The sequence below is a fragment of the Apteryx mantelli genome, chromosome 2 (assembly GCF_036417845.1).
Source record: "Apteryx mantelli isolate bAptMan1 chromosome 2, bAptMan1.hap1, whole genome shotgun sequence".
Taxonomy (NCBI): Eukaryota; Metazoa; Chordata; class Aves; order Apterygiformes; family Apterygidae; genus Apteryx; species Apteryx mantelli.
In genome coordinates this window covers 132143834-132162652 of record NC_089979.1, presented here as the reverse complement: position 1 = coordinate 132162652, position 18819 = coordinate 132143834, and the positions used below count along the sequence as shown (strand labels likewise).

At 38.3% G+C, this 18819-nt stretch overlaps 1 protein-coding gene across 1 annotated transcript in view; it reads right to left on the bottom strand.

Annotated features, from left to right (window-relative positions):
* SKAP2 (src kinase associated phosphoprotein 2) overlaps positions 1-18819 on the bottom strand; it is a 124296-nt gene that overhangs the window by 28992 nt on the left and 76485 nt on the right. The window contains exons 7-9 of the mRNA XM_067291578.1: positions 11960-12084; positions 10997-11060; positions 10429-10539 (exon numbers count right to left, since the gene is read on the bottom strand). Coding sequence (XP_067147679.1) covers positions 10429-10539; positions 10997-11060; positions 11960-12084 — 300 coding nt within the window. The remainder of the gene's footprint in view (positions 1-10428; positions 10540-10996; positions 11061-11959; positions 12085-18819) is intronic.

Below are 18819 nucleotides of genomic sequence, written 5' to 3'. Positions count from 1 at the left end.
TTTTGGGTAACATTTCTGCATTTATTTCCACAAATATTAACAAATATCTCTACGAATAATGTGCTATTCTCCCGCTCTCGTGTATTAGGTCCAGAGCGGGGTCAGCAACTTTGGATGTCTGATCTTACTAGCCCCACGGGCCACATAGTGCAATACACCTCAGAGAGACGAGGGAGGACAGCAGGGATCTGGAAATAGTTCATAAGCAGGAGATGACAACTGCTCCCCAGGCATCTCACCATTTTACTGCGGGATTGGCATGTGGCTGGGGCTCAGAGAAAGCCAGGGCCTCCACAGTCCCAGATTACTTGAATTCTCCTGCAGCCGATCCTTTGGATTGTCCAGGCCTTGTGCCAGGGACACGACAGTCCCAAATGCAGCTCAGAAACAACCATTTGCTAGGCCTGAGTGAGGTGATTTAACCCAGGAACTGAGACTTAAGATCCTTATGGAAACTATGATAAAATCGTACCTATCTTGAAACATTGTTCATTGAATTATCTGAAAGCACCATTCACTATTTAGTAATGGAGATGTCTCACTTTTTAGGAAATAAATTTGAGACACATAGGTATGAAAGCAGGTATAAATTCAGTTAATACATTTTGGGACGCTGGAAGGAAGACACTCATGCTAGGCTCTAGAGGCTTTTCCGCAGACAATGGCTTTGTTTCGAAAATGAGATTCCTTCCTTTAATCCCCAATTTTACTCATTGTTGCCTTCAATATTCAAGGACAGTATAATCGACTGTCCTAAGACAACAACCCAGCCAAAACCTGAAGATGGAAGAGTCTTTTCCTTAACGATATTGAAAGTTTCCAAGATCTTAACCTAGCTTTCAGTAGAATGCAAACTGCAATTTTTTTAAACTCAGAGAGAATTAAGACCTTCTGGGTAAAATGGAGTGCAATAAAAGAAGTGTCTCCCCCATGCCATCTGTGTTGTTTCTGGGTGAGAAAACTTTCTCTGCTTTGCTGTCCAGCGCAACTTTCACTGACTTACAACACACTCTCCTCAGTTTCTTCTGTGTTCTTACAAAAATGTCCTTTCCTCGGCTGCTGAAGGTCCGCTGTTCACCTGCACCCTGCACTCCCCTGGAGCCTGCTTCTCTCCACCCCCAGGCAGAGGAAGCCTGCTACGTCTTGCCCCCTCTGCCCGGTCCGGCCCGCAGCTTCGGAGCTGCACCCCGCTGACTGTTTTCCTCTCCTGGGGGCAACCAACCCTCTTCTTTCAAAGAGCATTACCCAGCCCAGGAAGCAGAAGCCAAGACAAGACAAACAGGCAGCCTTTTCCTCTGTTGTCTTCCTTGTATGCTTGCAAACTAAACATTACATCCATTGCACTGAACACACACAAGACACATACACATTGATATAGCCAGCACAGTCCACAAAGCTGTTGTTAATTTAAAATATTTTCTTCAGCTAATTTCTCTGTTTTGAAGAGAGCGGGAAGGAAAGTGGGTAGCAGATAAAAAGCACACCAAGAGGAAAAGACATGTACAGAGCAATTTGTGCTGATGCCTTTCTTAAGGTTGAAAAATTCAAGAGATTTGTGTCTCACTAACAGAGTGACTAAGTCAGCTTTTAAAGCCCACCTTGCTGGGTCTTATTTGAGAACCAGTTGTATAAATTACGGTTTTTTAATAGCTACCGTGTGGAAACCAGAAAAGTTGAGAAGCGATAGCCTGAGGCACCATATAACCTCTGATTGCTCTTGTTTCTCAAAAAAACCTCTACTTAATGGTTTTAATAGCCTGATACGCAGCCATTCATCACAAATTCAAAAAGGAAAGGTTCCTTGATCTATCTGTATAGTATTCATCACAGTTATACCCAAGCAGTAGAGCAAGCCCAAAATTTCTATTTTCATAAACATACATAATACAATTGACATTTTGCTGTGAACCTACTAAACTACAATTCCTCAATTTTTATGGTTAATAAACTATCTCGTATACCAAGACATTTTTTCTGAATGCTTTGCATTAGCATTACCGCACTGCTTCTTAATTAGATAAAGTCAGCACTACCAAAGAAAACTACTTCACTTTCATAAGAAAAAACTTCAGGTCCATAACCCATTGAAGACATGCACGCATAAACAAAGCGTTGTTCATACTTAACATGAAGCCAGCTGTCAAAAATGTAGTCAACAGTGAAAAAGCTATGATACAAGTAAAATTACTTTGTGTGATTTTGTCTCTCCAGGATGACAAGCTTTTCAGAGATGGGATTCTATCCCTTAATAACAAACAACTTCTGTCACATACTGTTCACATCAGATTGGTTTTACAATCAATAGTGTCAAAAGTTGTTTAATGCTGGTGCATAGAAATCAGTATAAAAATGATTGATCAGTACTTGCAATAAAATATCTTATTTCAATAAGTAAATTCCTTTCAATGGCATGTGTGCTAATTAGTTTTTGAAAGAATTTTTAAACATAAAATTCCAGGATTAAAAATACTTCCTTTTTAGACATGCTAGAGGATGCCTCTAATTTTAAGTAAACAAGCTTCAAAATGCCAATAGACAATTCAGATTTAACAATCCATTCTCAGCAGTTTTATTTTTGTTTGGGGGATTGGGTTTTTCTGGTCTGACTGGGCTTTAGAGTATTTCTCTTTTTTTTTCTTTTATTAACCCAGAAATACAGAAATAAAATTCAGCCTTTGACAACCTGTGACTTTGATAAACATTAGCTTTCCAACACGAACTCACTTAATTTGTTATAGCAGTTGATAAGTTCAGGAGGGATACTACTATTTTCTCCATTTGGGAACTCTGAAACCTGAAAAGTCTTGCATGCAATTCAACAAGAGGAGAATAAATACCTCAACTTAATAGCACACATTTTCCATTTGTTGTAGATATTGTAATTAACTGCTTTGAATTTTCTTGCTGATCAAGACCCTTTCCTTTCCACCACTACAAAACTGGAATATAGAAGATTCAATCTTTGAAAACACAGGCTTAGAATAAGCAAGGTATCTGCCTTAAAAGGGAAGAGAAAACAAAAATAGGGCTACTTAGACCATCAGAGAACACTGATCAAGTAAACAATGAAAAGCAAATCCAACAAATTAGGTGTGCACAGTTTTGGATAAATAAAAGATTTGATTCTTTTTATTGCAAACGGGTCATTATAAATAGCAGTGGACAACAACAGTTACACTAGCCATGTGTCCAGGATTAACATATACAAAGTTAAAAACAAAGCTTAGTGAGCAAAGCCTGTATGCAGTTTATCTTATGTTTTCTGCAGAAGTATATTCTTAGATATAGAATACTCCTTTCTGAGAGTACTTCTCAGTATAAAATCCCACAAAGAAGTCCAATCAGCAAATATATCCCCTAAATGCAAATCAGACTGAATTTGAATATTTATTGGTATTATTCCATTTTTATCAGCTTCCTCACTTGTATGTTTGTCAAAGTGCATGATGAGGTGATGTCTTTTTACAACCTTTTTTTCTCCTTCCTAATTGCACCACAGACAGCAGACTTCCTGACAGCTATGGGCCACCTGTTTTCCACAGACCATCAATTAGAAGAAACACAGAAGAGCCTGTGAACACTATTTTTTCCCCTCAAAGACTTGCCACTTCCCACTCCGGGGACATCTCATTCTTTTCAGCTGCACCAGATTACCTCTTCTTTCATCACTGACACTTCCACCTAACATCAATGCAAAGAAAAGGATTCCTCTTTAGATGCAGGATTACATTAACTGAATATCAAGCTCAAACTCCTGTGGCAAAGGCTGAGGTCCAGGTATCATGTTCCTAACCATCTTCTGCATGCTTTGTGTTTAAATACAAAAAGTTATTTGGATTCATAACTCATGTCTCATGTTTATGAGCATTTAATACTAGCTGAAGGACACTTCATGTTACATATAAATCCCGTAGAAGTACTGCCTCAAAACTCAAAGCATCAAAGAATTCAGAGACACAGCTCCAATTCATCACATAAGTTGGGGTTCAGTGATACACAGTTGAAAGAGGTCATATTTCACTGATCTCCATGTCCGGCTAATAAGCAAAGACATTTAGTAGACCTCAAATCCCAGTGATCAACACAACAAAACCTCACATTTTAGACAGAAAAAATCCTTACTATTCTCTGACATCCTTCTCTGACAAGTAGTTTACATCTGCTTTTCACTGTTCTTGTATTGTTTGAATTACTTCAGATTTACAGCAAAGCAAGTAAGCCCTGTAGCACCCCTTATTCTTTTTTTGGTACTCCATATATCAGTAAGATTCTATTGGAAAAAATTTCCCATATATTAAAATAATGCAATGGCTAAACAAGTGAAAAATATTAATTTCTTAACAACACTGAGATCCAATCTTTGAAAAAAATGGTTTTGAAGAATGACCTATCTATCCCAACTGCTTTAAAAGGGGGGGGGGGGGAAGCCTTTGCTATGTACTTGAATATGCCAGATGCTTTAACTGAAATTGTTCAAAACACTTTCAGTAATTACTTTGGAAACTCATCTGTAGTGCTACCCTCAAGAAAGCTGATCTTATATCTGGTCTTTTCAGCTCCAAATATTCCAGACCCTTATAAGCTGATTTACAATTTATATTCAGAAACCTCTTCATTTACTAATAAAAGGCAGTTAGAATTCTTTCTGTGCCTAAAATTTCAATAGCACATCAGCACTACATACAACCTCTGTGGACAAGAAGTAAAGAAGATTTTCATATTTATTTGCAGCAAACAACAAATGTTGGGAGGAATTTGGACAATATACCAGGATATAAAATATACTGAGCAGTATTCACAAATAACATCTCAGATTCCGTGATCACCTGCATCTCTGCTGACTTAAACCTACTGCTCTGGTCCACACTTACCAATTAACAGTTCCTTCATTTTAGCTTACTGATTTTCGGAGCTGATTTTACAGCTGTAATCCACAACTGGGACTGCTCGACGCCAAACCCCACACTGGGCCCCTGGACCCTCACCGTGATATCTTGAAAACTCCAAAATAAGCAAAGGTCTTCTGAAAAGACACTTTCATTAACACGTCGCTGTGTAAGCCTCACTTTTAGCACCAAATAATCAGTGCATCTGACACCACACTTAGAGAACCAAAATATGAAAAGGCTCTAAGGGGCAGGGTTCTGTGTTCCTGAATGACAGACCAAATTACACTCAAACCCCACTGAAGACAACAATGCTGCTTAAAGAGACAACTATGAGTAAGAGACAGGCAGATAATTCCCTACCTTCGTACACAATGTCAGAAATAAGTTCTAAAACAAGATCAATAAAATTTAAAAACTCTTTGAAGAGTTTGCTTAAAATAAGCCAACACATCATGTGTGCACGCGCACACACACACACGGAAGTGTTTCTTTGGGAAGAAGCACGCTTATTGTTGCATAAAGCTTGCAAACATTTCTTACCATTCCCTGAGCTTTGCCCCAGTTACAAAAGACATCTAAGCTCCCAGCTACACAAAAAATCCAAAATGGATTTATTGGCCAGGTACCTGGGCTTGACCAAACTGTTTGGCACAGGACTGATAGTGGGGATCAAAAGATAAAGGCAAGCTTTCTGTTCCCAGGACTCCTGGGCCAACTAGAGATTGGATCAATCCCAAAATTTAATTTACAGCAAACTAAGAACTGCTGCAAGTTATATTGGTTGGCTTTGTTCTCCACAACAGCTCCCCTGGCTGGTGATCATTACAGCACTGAATTTCAGCCCCATCCTTACTTCTCACTCATCCAGGAGTTCTCTGTACTACGGACAGGCTGAGAATAAATGGGACAAAGCCAGGTATGCCAGCATTATGTCACGTCACGTCACGTCACATCACTTAGGGATTTCCAACTATACCTATTCTGTAAGGGCAGCTTTTCACCCATGCTGACCAGCTGAGAGGCACCAAAATAAGAATCAAATCTAGTCTTTAGAATCATTTAGAATCCTAGAGGCCACCTCCAAGCACGTGGAGGACAAGAAAGTGATCAGGAGTAGTCAGCATGGCTTCACCAAGGGGAAATCATGCTTAACCAATCTGATAGCCTTCTCTGATGGAATGACTGGCTGGGTAGATGAGGGGAGAGCAGTGGAGGTTGTCTACCTTGACTTCAGCAAGGCTTTCGACACTGTCTCCCATAACATCCTCATAGACAAGCTCAGGAAGTGTGGGCTAGATGAGTGGACAGTGAGGTGGATTGAGAACTGGCTGAATGGCAGAGCTCAGAGGGCTGTGATCAGCGGCGCAGAGTCTTGTTGGAGGCCTGTGGCTAGCGGTGTCTCCCAGGGGTCAGGACTGGGTCCAGTCTTGTTCAATTTCTTCATCAACGACCTGGATGAAGGGACAGAGTGCACCCTCAGCAAGTTTGCTGATGATACGAAACTGGGAGGAGTGGCGGATACACCAGAGGGCTGTGCTGCCATTCAGAGAGACCTGGACAGGCTGCAGAGCTGGGCGGAGAGGAACCTCATGAAGTTCAACAAAGGCAAGTGCAGGGTCCTGCACCTGGGGAGGAATAACCCCATGCACCAGTACAGGTTGGGGGTTGACCTGCTGGAAAGCAGCTCTGCCGAGAAGGACCTGAGAGTGCTGGTGGGCAACAAGTTAAGCATGAGCCAGCAGTGTGCCCTTGTGGCCAAGAAGGCCAATGGTATCCTGGGTTCCTGCATCAGGAAGAGTGTTGCCAGCAGGTCGAGGGAGGTGATTCTCCCCCTCTCCTCAGCCCTGGTGAGGCCACATCTGGAGTACTGCGTCCAGTTCTGGGCTCCCCAGTACAAGAGGGATGTGGCACTACTGGACAGTCCAGCGAAGGGCTACAAAGATGATTAGGGGACTGGAGCATCTCTCTCATGAGGAAAGACAGAGAGCTGGGCCTGTTTAGCTTGGAGAAGAGAAGGCTGAGAGGAGATCTTATCAACGTGTACAAGTATCTGAAGGGAGGGTGTCGAGAGGATGGAACCAGACTCTTTTCAGTGGTGCCCAGCGACAGGACGCGAGGAAATGGGCACAAACTGAAACACAGACACTTCCATCTGAACATGAGGAAAAACTTTTTCACTGTGAGGGTGACAGAGCACTGGAACAGGTTGCCCGGAGAGGTTGTGGAGTCTCCTTCTCTGGAGATATTCAAAACCTGCCTGGACGCGATCCTGTGCAATGTGCTCTAGGTGACCCTGCTTGAGCAGGGGGATTGGACTAGATGATCTCCAGAGGTCCCTTCCAACCTCAGTGATTCTGTGATTCTGTGATTTTAATGGGAACTAGGGTACACAGGGTGGAAACTACTGCTATAATGCCAGTGTGCAGAGCAGAAAGGGAACAGAACAAAAAAAGAAAACATAAGATTGAAAATTAAGATAAATGCATTAACTCAGACTAAGACCTCTTTTCTCCTACTGTGTAAGACTGTTGTATAGTACATAAACTATGCTGAAGTTGCAGAAAGAACCAAGGTAGCAGGTAGTAGTTAGTATTGCAAATTTGGGTACATGGTCCATGAAGACAAGAAACCTCGAAAGAAAATACAGAAGCCATTTAAAAATCCTGTCACTGAAACCCCAGGTTAGTCAAGAAATTTGTTCTCCAAGAACTGTAACAGACGACAACATGTTTAAAGCTGACAAATATCTCCTTTTCTGACAAAGACAACTCCATTGCTTAAAACATCACTAAGCTAAGGATTCTATGCAGCCAGATAGCTTTACATACACACACACAATTGTTTAATACTCTAAAAGCTATTTTATGTTACAGCTAAGGAATGATCTATGCTTATAATAGTTAGCTGTAGACCACAATACATACTTGTCATGTCAAAACTAAATAAAGTTTAAGGTAGAAAATAGCTACTTAAATAGCTACTTAAACAAAAATGGGTCTTCATTGACAATATTTTTATTTCTGCTAGACCAAGTTTTCCCTTGTTATTTCTTTTTATTAAAAAAAAAGCAAAAACAAACACCAGCTTAGTTTGCTGAAAACAGTTAAACTTTCCTTTTCTGAAGAATCTTGAAAGGAAGGTTTCCAAGTTGGGAAATCTTTGGCAGTTCTGACATTTTTGACTCTACCTGAATAACCACAGCACTTATTAAACCCTCTTACTAGTGCTGAGAACAAGGAAATGATACTTCTGTGGTAAATATGAGTTTGTATGTGCTATTAAAGAAAAAAGTGACTTAATAGATCAATAGATTAATTCTCCCACACTTCCTTGTATCCACTCCCACTACCAACCTATTCCTCCTGCCAGCAGACAGGACAAATTTAATACCACTGAAATCTAAGCTTTGAATGGGCTAATAGACTGTTACCATTCTGGATACTGGTTTGAACCTATTCAGTTCCCGGCTGGAAATTTTGTTTTTCTACACTGTCTCCTGCCACAAGAGAAAAAAAGCAAAGCAATCCGATAGCTAGTGAACACAGCATCAGCCAGTGCTGATTACTGCTACAGTTTTCCTCAGAATCCTAATTTTCAAAACTATGCAAAAATTCTCATATCCTCGTTTTAAATCCACCTTCTTATACAAACATTCTTTACTCAAATACCAAACACAATATTATAATATGGACTGCATTGTGCAAGATAAGATGGTCCTTCCTGAAAAGTTTACAGTTCAATAGACAAGACGGACAAAGCATAAGATAAGCGAAGGATAATCCCTACTTCACAACATAAAGCTGAAGCACCATTCCAAGATCATAGGGAAAGAATGTTATTTAATAAAAAACTGAAACTAGACTTCTTGAATAACAGAAGGGCTACCATCTCTTTGTGACAGCTCTTCTGTTACCTTTCAGATTTATCTGTCACATTAGGAGACAAGAGTTCCTGGAAAACTGATATAAATATGGCATAAAAGTCAAAATACTCTAAACTGTCGCAGAATCTCATCAAGTCTGCAGCTCTCTGAAGATAAAACTCAAAGTTAAGTATTTTAATGCTTGTCCTTCAGTCATATTCCATGTGTTACTGCTACAGATCTACTTACTGTTGGAGATTCAAATGAACAGGTGAGATCAAGTGAAGCTCAGGAAAGAGTAATTTATCCCAGGACACACCTAGATGTTCATTAATTAATTAAACCATAAACAAGCATACAAGACCTTCTCCTGTAAGAGCCTGAGCATCTAAAAAGCACTGCAATAGGTTTTGGTTGCCTCCCTCCAGCTATAAGGTTTAGCCCTGTAATGTAAATTTTGTAGTCATTGCAAAAGAGTTTTTCAGCATGTATGGCATACTGCACCCAGTTTCTGCAGAACATGCACCTATGTGATGGACTAGTCTAGGCACAACTCAAAGAATGGAAAAAAACAACCTCTCCAGGTATACAGGCTGACCAGCTCTTAAACAAATGAGTTCTTCTGCAATTTTAAGATAATCATTTTCATCAGCCACTCATGTTATCTGCTCCTTTAGTTCACCGAAATGACCCTAAAAATAAAACCAAGGCATACTTTAAAAATTTTTTTCCAAAGGATATAACATTCAATGTAACAGATGCATAAGGTTAGTCAGCATCGCAGGCTGTGACTGATTTTTCCTCTCAAGCTATTGCTGATAGTTGCACTGCCCCAAACAGCAAGAGAGACAGAATATTATTTTGTACAAAGTTGTTATTTATTGTCATATCACCCTTACATGTCATTTTTTAAATTATGGTAACCAGATAGTTCATTTTTACATATCTTATTAAAATATAAGCAAGAACGAAAGCCTTACTCCTACCATCTGAATGTCTATAATCAACTCCAACAGCTTTTAGCAAGCTCTCTCTCTCTTTTTTTTTTTTTTTTCCTATCTGAAAAGTACTCTTCATCGTCTAGGGGTATAATCATTTGACCATATCAAAAAGCCCACAATAAGAAGTTGCTATATAATCATAGTCATTCTGGAAGATATGAAACAAAATAATGACAATCCTGTTGTTGCCTTTATTTACAGTTCATCTCTGGGGTCCTTCCAAACCAACATGATGCTTTGTTGCAGGATTATAAAACCATGTATTAGGCAGTAGCTGATGATGTATGAAGTGATAGACAACTTCTGCTTAATACAAATGACAAAATGAACAAAGAAAAAAAACGATGGGCAAGTTGGTGGAAAAAGCTGTAAGGTAAGTCAATTTTTTAATTAAAAAAAATTACATACCAGAGACAATGTTAATGAGCCAAAAGTCCCATGAGACCACTTCTACACTTTCTGCACAATTTTTATGCCCCTGCTCAAGAAAACTGAATTGTTCTCACTCAGGCCCAGTTAAAGACACATTTTCTTTCAACGTTATAGCAAAAGTTGAAATTTGAATGCATCTTATTCATCAGGTTACTTTGCCCACTTACTTTCAGCCACTCATCAAGCTAGAAGTGGAGAAGAAGAAATTATCACAAGGCACATATTAAAAAAATATCAACAATACCTGGAAGTTCTTCATAAATGCTATCATCTATTGGTTCACTGCTCGCTTGTGCAACATCATCATATTCTTCTTCCTCTGCCTCCTCCTCAGGAATAGTATTAGACTCCATGTCTATATAATAGCAGTTTAAAAAGTTAACATTTACTAGAAAAGAAAGCCTGAACAGAAATTTATACAAAATGAAAACATAGTATTTACAATTGAAAATCAATCAGTCAATCAATAAAGTTTTACATACAGCTCTTGCAAAATAAATGACTATCAGATCTCAAATATTTAAATTCATTTTCTACAAGCTGGTGTTTACAGTATATTCTGCTTATTTTCTTCCAGTGTTCATCAGGGAGGGCTTTCAAGCTAAACAGTATACTTGGAAAGAAGCAAAAATCTTGCAAAACAAGGAAAGTCATGTAAAAGTTACAACACGATCAAGAACTAGGACCTGCAAGTCAAAACTTGGACAAGTGGAAATACTAAATATACAAACATGACAGATCTGTTAATGGACAGAACAACCATACCTAAGCAGTACTGATCATGAAGACTACTGCTTTACTAACTGGCTTACCTTGAATTACGAATTTGACTTGCTGTACCCATTCCTCTGCTTCTTTGGGAGTGGCGGCTGTAAACTATTAAATATTTATTAATAAGTAGTAGTAATGATAAAAATGCAACTATAATTTTATTAGCAATAGAAGGATTCTACATTCTTGTCACTTCCTCAAGGAACCATTAGTAATTCTTTTCATGTCTTCTGGTACTTTTCTTGCAAGGATGCTTCTTATAATGTACAGCTAATTTTGACAAATTTACGTAATTGAAGGAGAGGATGATGGATTTGAAACTCTGATCAGCAGCTGGCAGCTGTGCAGAAAAAAGCTGCTTCTCTTCATCAATGTCAAAGCCAGAACTGATGAACAAAATTTGCCCTTGACAATTAGAAGACACCCATGAATTTCTTTAGACTGCTGGGTACAGTTTTCTTAAAAATGTTCTTGTCAGACTCCAACACGCTACCTGACAGCTTAATTAACTGGCTTTCAACTGCAATCTCAGATATTTAAAACTTATTAAACTTACATTCCATATTGAGGTCTAGCTGATAGATCTCTGAATTGCACAGCTGATATGTGCTTTTACCTAGATTTTTCTTGCAAAGCTATGTCCAGTACAATATGTATTTAACACTGATATATATTTTATTTAAGTTTTTCTTACTATTTAATTCATCCAAGAAATCATGCAGACATACTATATAATAGATATTAAAATACCAACATTGAAATGACCAATAGATAAAGATGATAGATTTCCTTGTTCTTGTCCAAAAAGATAATATTTGAACACATATATATTTTTTTTCAATCAGATTATTTTTCCTAATATATGATTATACAGTATAAGCAAGCGAGGGTTTCTTTTTTTCATTAAGGTGTCAGTGAAAGTTGTTTTACTGAAATGTTAATTCAGTAACTGGAATTGTAACGGCTTTATCAATTTAATTTCAAGTCGACATAAAAAGTCCAACCTGATAAATGCGCTTATCAGGAGCAGAGATTTCAAAACAGCAATCTTTTTTTGCATCCTTCCTAAGGCTATTATTCATTCTGATGGTGTAGCCCTCTAAGGCAAATTCACCTTTCTGTTGTTTGTCTGTTGGAGATAAAAAACAAAGTTAGAGCTTCATTTACAACAGTGAACGTAAGTGGCTCAGCAGGTTATCATTTATTCAGATTTTGTTTTCTATTTCATGAATTTTACAAAGAACAGGGGGGTTTTAGCAAAATGATTAGGTGATACTTCTGGAGATAAAGCTTTATTTTAAAGGAAGATGTACATAAAAGTACATTTTTCTGCAGGATGCCTAAGGAATTCCACAGGGAGGTGTTTGCAGATGGTGGTCTTATTTAGTAAGAAGTGCATGTTATGACACTTGTATCTAGGGAAAGCCAAGAACCAGAACTTGCAAGACAAGCTTCCTATATATCAGTGTCTCTTTCAGGTTCAGTAAACCAATGGGAAAACTTGTTTAGCTCAGAACTTGCTGAGTTCCCTCCTTAAACTAACTGCTTTACTCAAAAAATAAACTTTAAACTTCTTTTTAAGCAATTGCAAAAGCTTCTCTTCACATTTGCCCAACCACTCCCAGATGTGCCTCCTTTCCACACAGTAAAAGCACAGAATGAGTTTTGCTGTAAATTCAGATGTGTTCCAAAAGCATTCTTCTCAATGCAGCAAGTGTTTAATTAGCCATTAAAGCGCTGAGCCCTACCACAGTTTATTATGTAGAGCCATGTGGCTGTTTTAAAGACAATTCTACATTGCAGTCTTAAAGGTTCTGGTTTATAAAAGTATCACTTAGAACAGGCCTGAGTTTAAATATACTGCATGTTGGGCTAGCGGCACCTGTGTGTTTATTCTGAGCTCTTCAGATGAATGCCTACATCCAATTTTGTGTATTCTGGCATGTTTTGGTGGATATTAAAAACAAAACAAAACAAAAAATAAAAGTAATCCAGTTTTGCGATTTCTGTAGACCACAGTGCAGCACTCAAGATAGTCATCATCAGCTGCATTTTGCTCAGGCCTCCTGCAACAAAGTGCAAATGCCAACAAAACAAAATAGTATTAAGTAAGGTCTTTTTTTCACAGTAGGAAAAAGTATTAATTAACAACCATGAGTGACAACCGCACTTTAAGTATTGCTGAACATAACTTCGGTGCAAATCAAGCACCCACTGCTTATATAGGTCAGCAAAAAGGGAAAGCTTCTACAGTGGATAAAATAGGAAAAACTACAATTTTCAACATTATTTTGTCACCTATCTGGAAACTTAATAGAAAAGCAAATCTATTTTTCACTCCTGAAAGGGCAAAAAACAGATTAACATAGCAACATGGACATCATGGTACAGTGGATGTAAGGGCAGTCACCAAAGAAATAACTCCACTAGTAAACTTACATGCACATAGTCACAAATTCTCTGTGCTTCCCCGTTTATGAATTCTCATCCAGGGCAAGTAAATACCAAATAATGGAATTACATGAACAAATTCAGGGCACAGAATAATGTTCTATTTTCTCTTTCTCGTCCCTTCCCCCTCAGTAAGTTTTACTATGTCTTCATTGAGTGCTGTGACACAGTACTAATATTTTATGTTTACTCAATCTTCCACCCCCATATCAAACAGCACACAGACGCAAAATTCATGAAATCACACCAAGGCAGATATTAGAAATAATAACCTGCAATAGGTTAACTAGGTCCCCTTTTAATGAAATTCATTTCAGCCTAGAAATTTTATTCTTCCTTCACTTATGACCTCAGGGAGAAGATGAAGTGAAACACATTAATTTCTCACTCTCCCATGCTGGAGGTTTATCAAAACCCAAGAAGATAGCAACACGCAGACAGAATAAACAAACACTAGGTTCAAAAGGTAAAACCATTTTGTCAAGATAAAAATGAGGCAAGTTATTCAAATTTAGTCTCTTGGAATATTTCCGAGAATATTTCTCTGTCACAGGGACGATCCCTTTCCATGGTAATACAGTTTTACAGAGTTAATCTCAGACGATCTCCATACTGGTACTAGTTCTTTCAAAGAGCATTACAACTAAAATACAAAGACGTTCTACTCTGCACAAAATGAAAACACAGTGCATGCTTTCCATATTGCATCTGATTGTTTTATTGTTTATATTATCTTTGTCTTATCTCTCCAAACACCCCATTCCAGTGCTAATGAAAATTACTTACATGCACCAACAAAAAATACAGCCTTTGCTATTATCTTCTACCAGTGATCTTTATAACAACAGACTAGTTATAACATCGCTGCTTTTGCTTCTAATTGTCTGTGCAGTAAAGCACCCCGATGAAAGCCCAGTGTAGCATTATGCACATGCTTAATTTGTAGAGCATGAGGAAATTCTAAGACATTGGGACACTTCACAGCCCTGACCCAGAACCCATTAAAGTTAAAAGAAAGACTCTTAGTATGTATCCATGCTGCCAGTGGCAGTCAAGCCAGAGAGAAGACCTAGTGTGTCCTGAGAAACAGCTCCACAAGTGTGGAACGGCAGGACACAGGACAACTACAGCTCAGCTGCACGCACTGATGGTGATAAGTGCTGGTGGCCTACAAATCCCAGCTGCTCTTGCAGAACACACCTTTCTAGGAAGGACTGAGACCAATGCATTACCCAACTGCCACGGGCAGACTGTAATACATGATAGCAACATGGCCAGGCACAATAGTCAGGTGCAGGCTTGAAGGCAAGACCATCTTGTGATGACTCAATGATCACCTCAGTTTCATTTATTAGCAAAGGCTTTCAGGTAAGGAGGCATGCAAACGAAACATGGGCTTTCAGTTAAAAGCTGCTATTACAAATTAGTGCCACAGTGACTTCCGTGAACTTTGGATGAAGCTCACAGCATATAAAGGTAAGCATGGATATTAATCTTTGCAAAGTAAGTATCTCCACCAAAGAAAAGCCTGTTGTGTGCTTGCAAGCACTTAATTGACATTAGAATTCTATGCTTTATATTGGAAATATCTTCTAAATATTTTGTGCTTTAGTAAGAGTTAAATAGCTTTTGATTTTTAAGAAACCTTAAAATGTCTGGACTTTACTTTGAGTCTAAAAATTAGACATAGTCATTTTTAATGGCAGAACCCTTAAGTGTCAATGGCTTCAGGGAGCACAGTTCCATTATAGAGATTTCACTTTCATTTTAAATCCACAAATCAGACGCAGGGTTTTCCTAGATAAACATACAAAAACTTATTAGAAAGGGCTAAGGGAGAGACATATGAATGCAACACACTTTTCTGAAGAAGGATAATATTCTTGTTGCTTCTTACTTTCCCAAGATGGGGCTTTGCAATTTAACAACAGGAAGCCCTTAAGTTGTCACAGAACAACACAGAACAGAATTGCAAAAGTATAATACTATGAATCCTGTAAAAACAAAAAAAGAACATGAACATTTTCAAGCATAAGTTCTTTCACAGTTCACAGAATCACAGAATGGTTGAGGTTGGAAGGGACCTCTGGAGATCATCTAATCCAACCGCCAATATCTCCAAGGAAGGAGACTCCACCACCTCTCTGGGCAACCTGTTCCAGTGCTCTGTCACCCTCACAGTAAAGAAGTTTTTCCTCATGTTCAGACAGACCTTCCTGTATTGCAGTTTGTGACCGCTGCCTCTCGTCCTATCGCTGGGCACCACTGAAAAGAGTCTGGCCCCATCCTCTTGACACCCTCCCTTCAGATACTTGTACACGTTGATAAGATCCCCCCCAGTTAGGTCATATCTCATTTCAGAATGAGTTGTTTGCTACTCTCATCTCCTCCTCATCTACCCTTTCGCCCATATCAGGAATATATCAGGAAAAAAAAAGAGCTTCTGGAGATCATTTTGCATCACGAATTTAGAATGGTAAAAAAACAGTAGAACAGAGCAGATAGTCAGGCACTAGGTATTAAAAAAAATATCAAAAAGAGTACACAAACATTTTAGAAATAAGATTGGAGGAATATTTTAAATAGAGAAAATACAGATTTGAATGAATTTTGAGCGCTGCTTTAAATGGTTTTCTTCCATATAAATTTCATGCATCCCAAAAATAGTGAAATGTTGTTAACAACAGAAATAGGGCCAATATTAGGAAAAGAAAATCTCAAGGGAAACACAGAAAAAAGGGTTTTGAAGTAGTCTTGCATAACTGAGTCCATGGGAACTTTTAAAACAAAGGAGGATAAACCTTCAACCAGGTCTTGAAATGATTGGGTTGTAAATTTGAGGCCTAAGGCAATGTGACCATATTAATAGCACATGTAAAAAGAATTAACGCATTCTGAAGAACAGAGAGGACTCTGATAGTATAAAGGAAAGAAGTTACAGAGACAGGCAAAAGGAACTGAAGGCAAACAGAAAGATTTCAGGGAGTGATAATTTATAGATTCTAATAGTATCTATAAATACTTTAACTCTCGTCTTTTTGAGATTATGAGGCTCTAAGATCTTACGGTTTACATGGCTTCATGCTAAATGTACTTTCACATACTTTCCCATATGCAGTATGTCTGCTTTCTAAAAATAGTAAATGTCAGTATTTCCAAAATGGTAATTTCTTTTCCAGCTTTTGGAGCATGCACAGCAATTCTTTTCTTTTAGATAGTGAATATGAAATGCAATAAACTTTTTTGTTTAACCTTTGAAAAATTTAGATAAAAAAAAATGAAGAAATGGAGGCAAAGATTGAAACACATTATTTAGGGCAACAGCTTAAATTGCTTATATTGGAGGCCAGACTTGTACGTCATTGGGCCAAACACCTGTCCCAGTGAACTGACTGAACCTACTAACCAATCCAGGAGTTGTGAACCACCAAGATACCAGGAAATCTTAAAGTACTGGACACAAATTTAACAGCCTGAAAATGCTTTAAGTTGCACTACCTGTTGATTAGGGTAAGATAAAAAAAGTAACAGCAGCACCTTCCCCTCTTCCCAGAGATGCGCTGCTGGACCAGACAATCTGCAATATTTTATTGTATATTGGTAAGGATCATTTGCTTTTCAGATTTTTTTTTTTAATTAGAAAAACTTAATTACTACAGTTTTGTAGCATCCTGCGTTCAGACATTCTAATCAGGATCCCATTACTTAAGGACCTATACAAACCTGTACTTTCATGAAACTTGGAACTACTTGTTTGCACATCTAAACTCCCTTTAAAATCAACAAGTATTGCAAACGTATAGCCACAGACAGAATAAAATTCTAGGATTTAAAAGAGGAACAGTGTGAACAAACTGATTCAGGAGGATATTTTAATCTGTCTAAATCACTAAATCAGCATTACAAACCAAAACATGGGTGACCAGGGAGAATCAAGACTTGCTGACCAAGTCATGGTATCTTTTCTTGTTCTGGTTGCTTTTCTTTATAATGCACTATTTATAACAACTGTATCTCTTGAGATCTGAATTTAACGTTCTCACAGCAGAAGCCTCAGTACTCATTAGATTGATCCTTTTGATTGCCATCACACTTTGCTATGGTAAAGTCCTATTGAGCATTCACAGTTCCTGCAGATTTAGATCATGGATTCTGTCAAAAGCAAAGTCAAAACTGAAAGAGTTTTTCTTGTCTTTCCTATCATGTGTTTGTTCAGAGGTGGAGAATTATGGGAAGAAGGTCTGCAGCTAACAGCCAGACAATACATCAGCAGCTAGCCATTGGGCTTGTGCACCCTTCCTCACTCCTAGGAGAATTGTGTAAGCCTAGCATGGAGCAGGAATTCTAGTAGCCTGGTTAGATGATGTAGCAGAAGAGATTTGCAAATCCAGCTCTAACTCGGCTTTCCTCTTCCTTAATATTGTTCAGTCATCATGCTCTTAAAAAAAAAAAAAAGTTTATGTATGTATGTATATAAAACTATGTATTTATATGTGAATATATTTACATATCTTTTGCATAAATGGAAGTAGTGCATCCACTGACCTGCCCATTACTATCTCACCATTCAGAAGAGACTTCCAGAATTATGTCCTTGCTAAAAAATGTCTATGAACTGAGACTTAAAAAGACCTCTGAATTATTCCTCTCTTCAGCATTGTGCTACTGGCAGGCATGTAGTACCATTTTCAAGTTATAAAAATGAATATAAATTTTTAGTATCCATTAACAGGGAAAAAAGTTACCATGATGTTATCAGTTACTGTCTTGCTAAACATTTAGCTGATCTCTTCAGATTGCTGAGAAAGGAGGGCATATAAAATTGTGGTCTAGTGAGGAAAAAGTAATTAAGACATTAATTCATTTATTTATAAAGCAACAAATTAACTTTCTTTACATGCACTTTGAGGTCCAAAGGGCAAGCCACACCACCTAGGTGCCCAAGTATCTCAGTACTGCCAGACAGATCACAGAGAAGAACAGTGCATGTGCAAACAAGGTACCCAGGTGAGGAAGCTACTGTTGGCAGGGAAACAAAGAAAAGAGGACTGGAAAAGGCTTGTGAAAGGAAAGACTATAAAAAGGGGGGCCAGGTAAGCTCCTGGAAATCAAGGCTGGCTTTGACATTTGAAAATGCTTCTCTGCAATGTTACAGGCCATATCTTGGCAATGAACATTCCAGCACAAGCACAGACAGACACACACGTGCAGTATCTACTTCTGCCACTTAATTAGGTTAAAGATTTAAGTCCTGTTCCTTCATCTACCCCATACATCCTTGAATATGAAAAACGTAGATGATTCTCTTAGACTTGCCTATATTTCAGGGATAAAAAACATCACTTCACTATCCAGTGCTGCACCAAATATACCACAAAAAGGGGGAAGAAAAGGGGAAATGAGACATGCATTA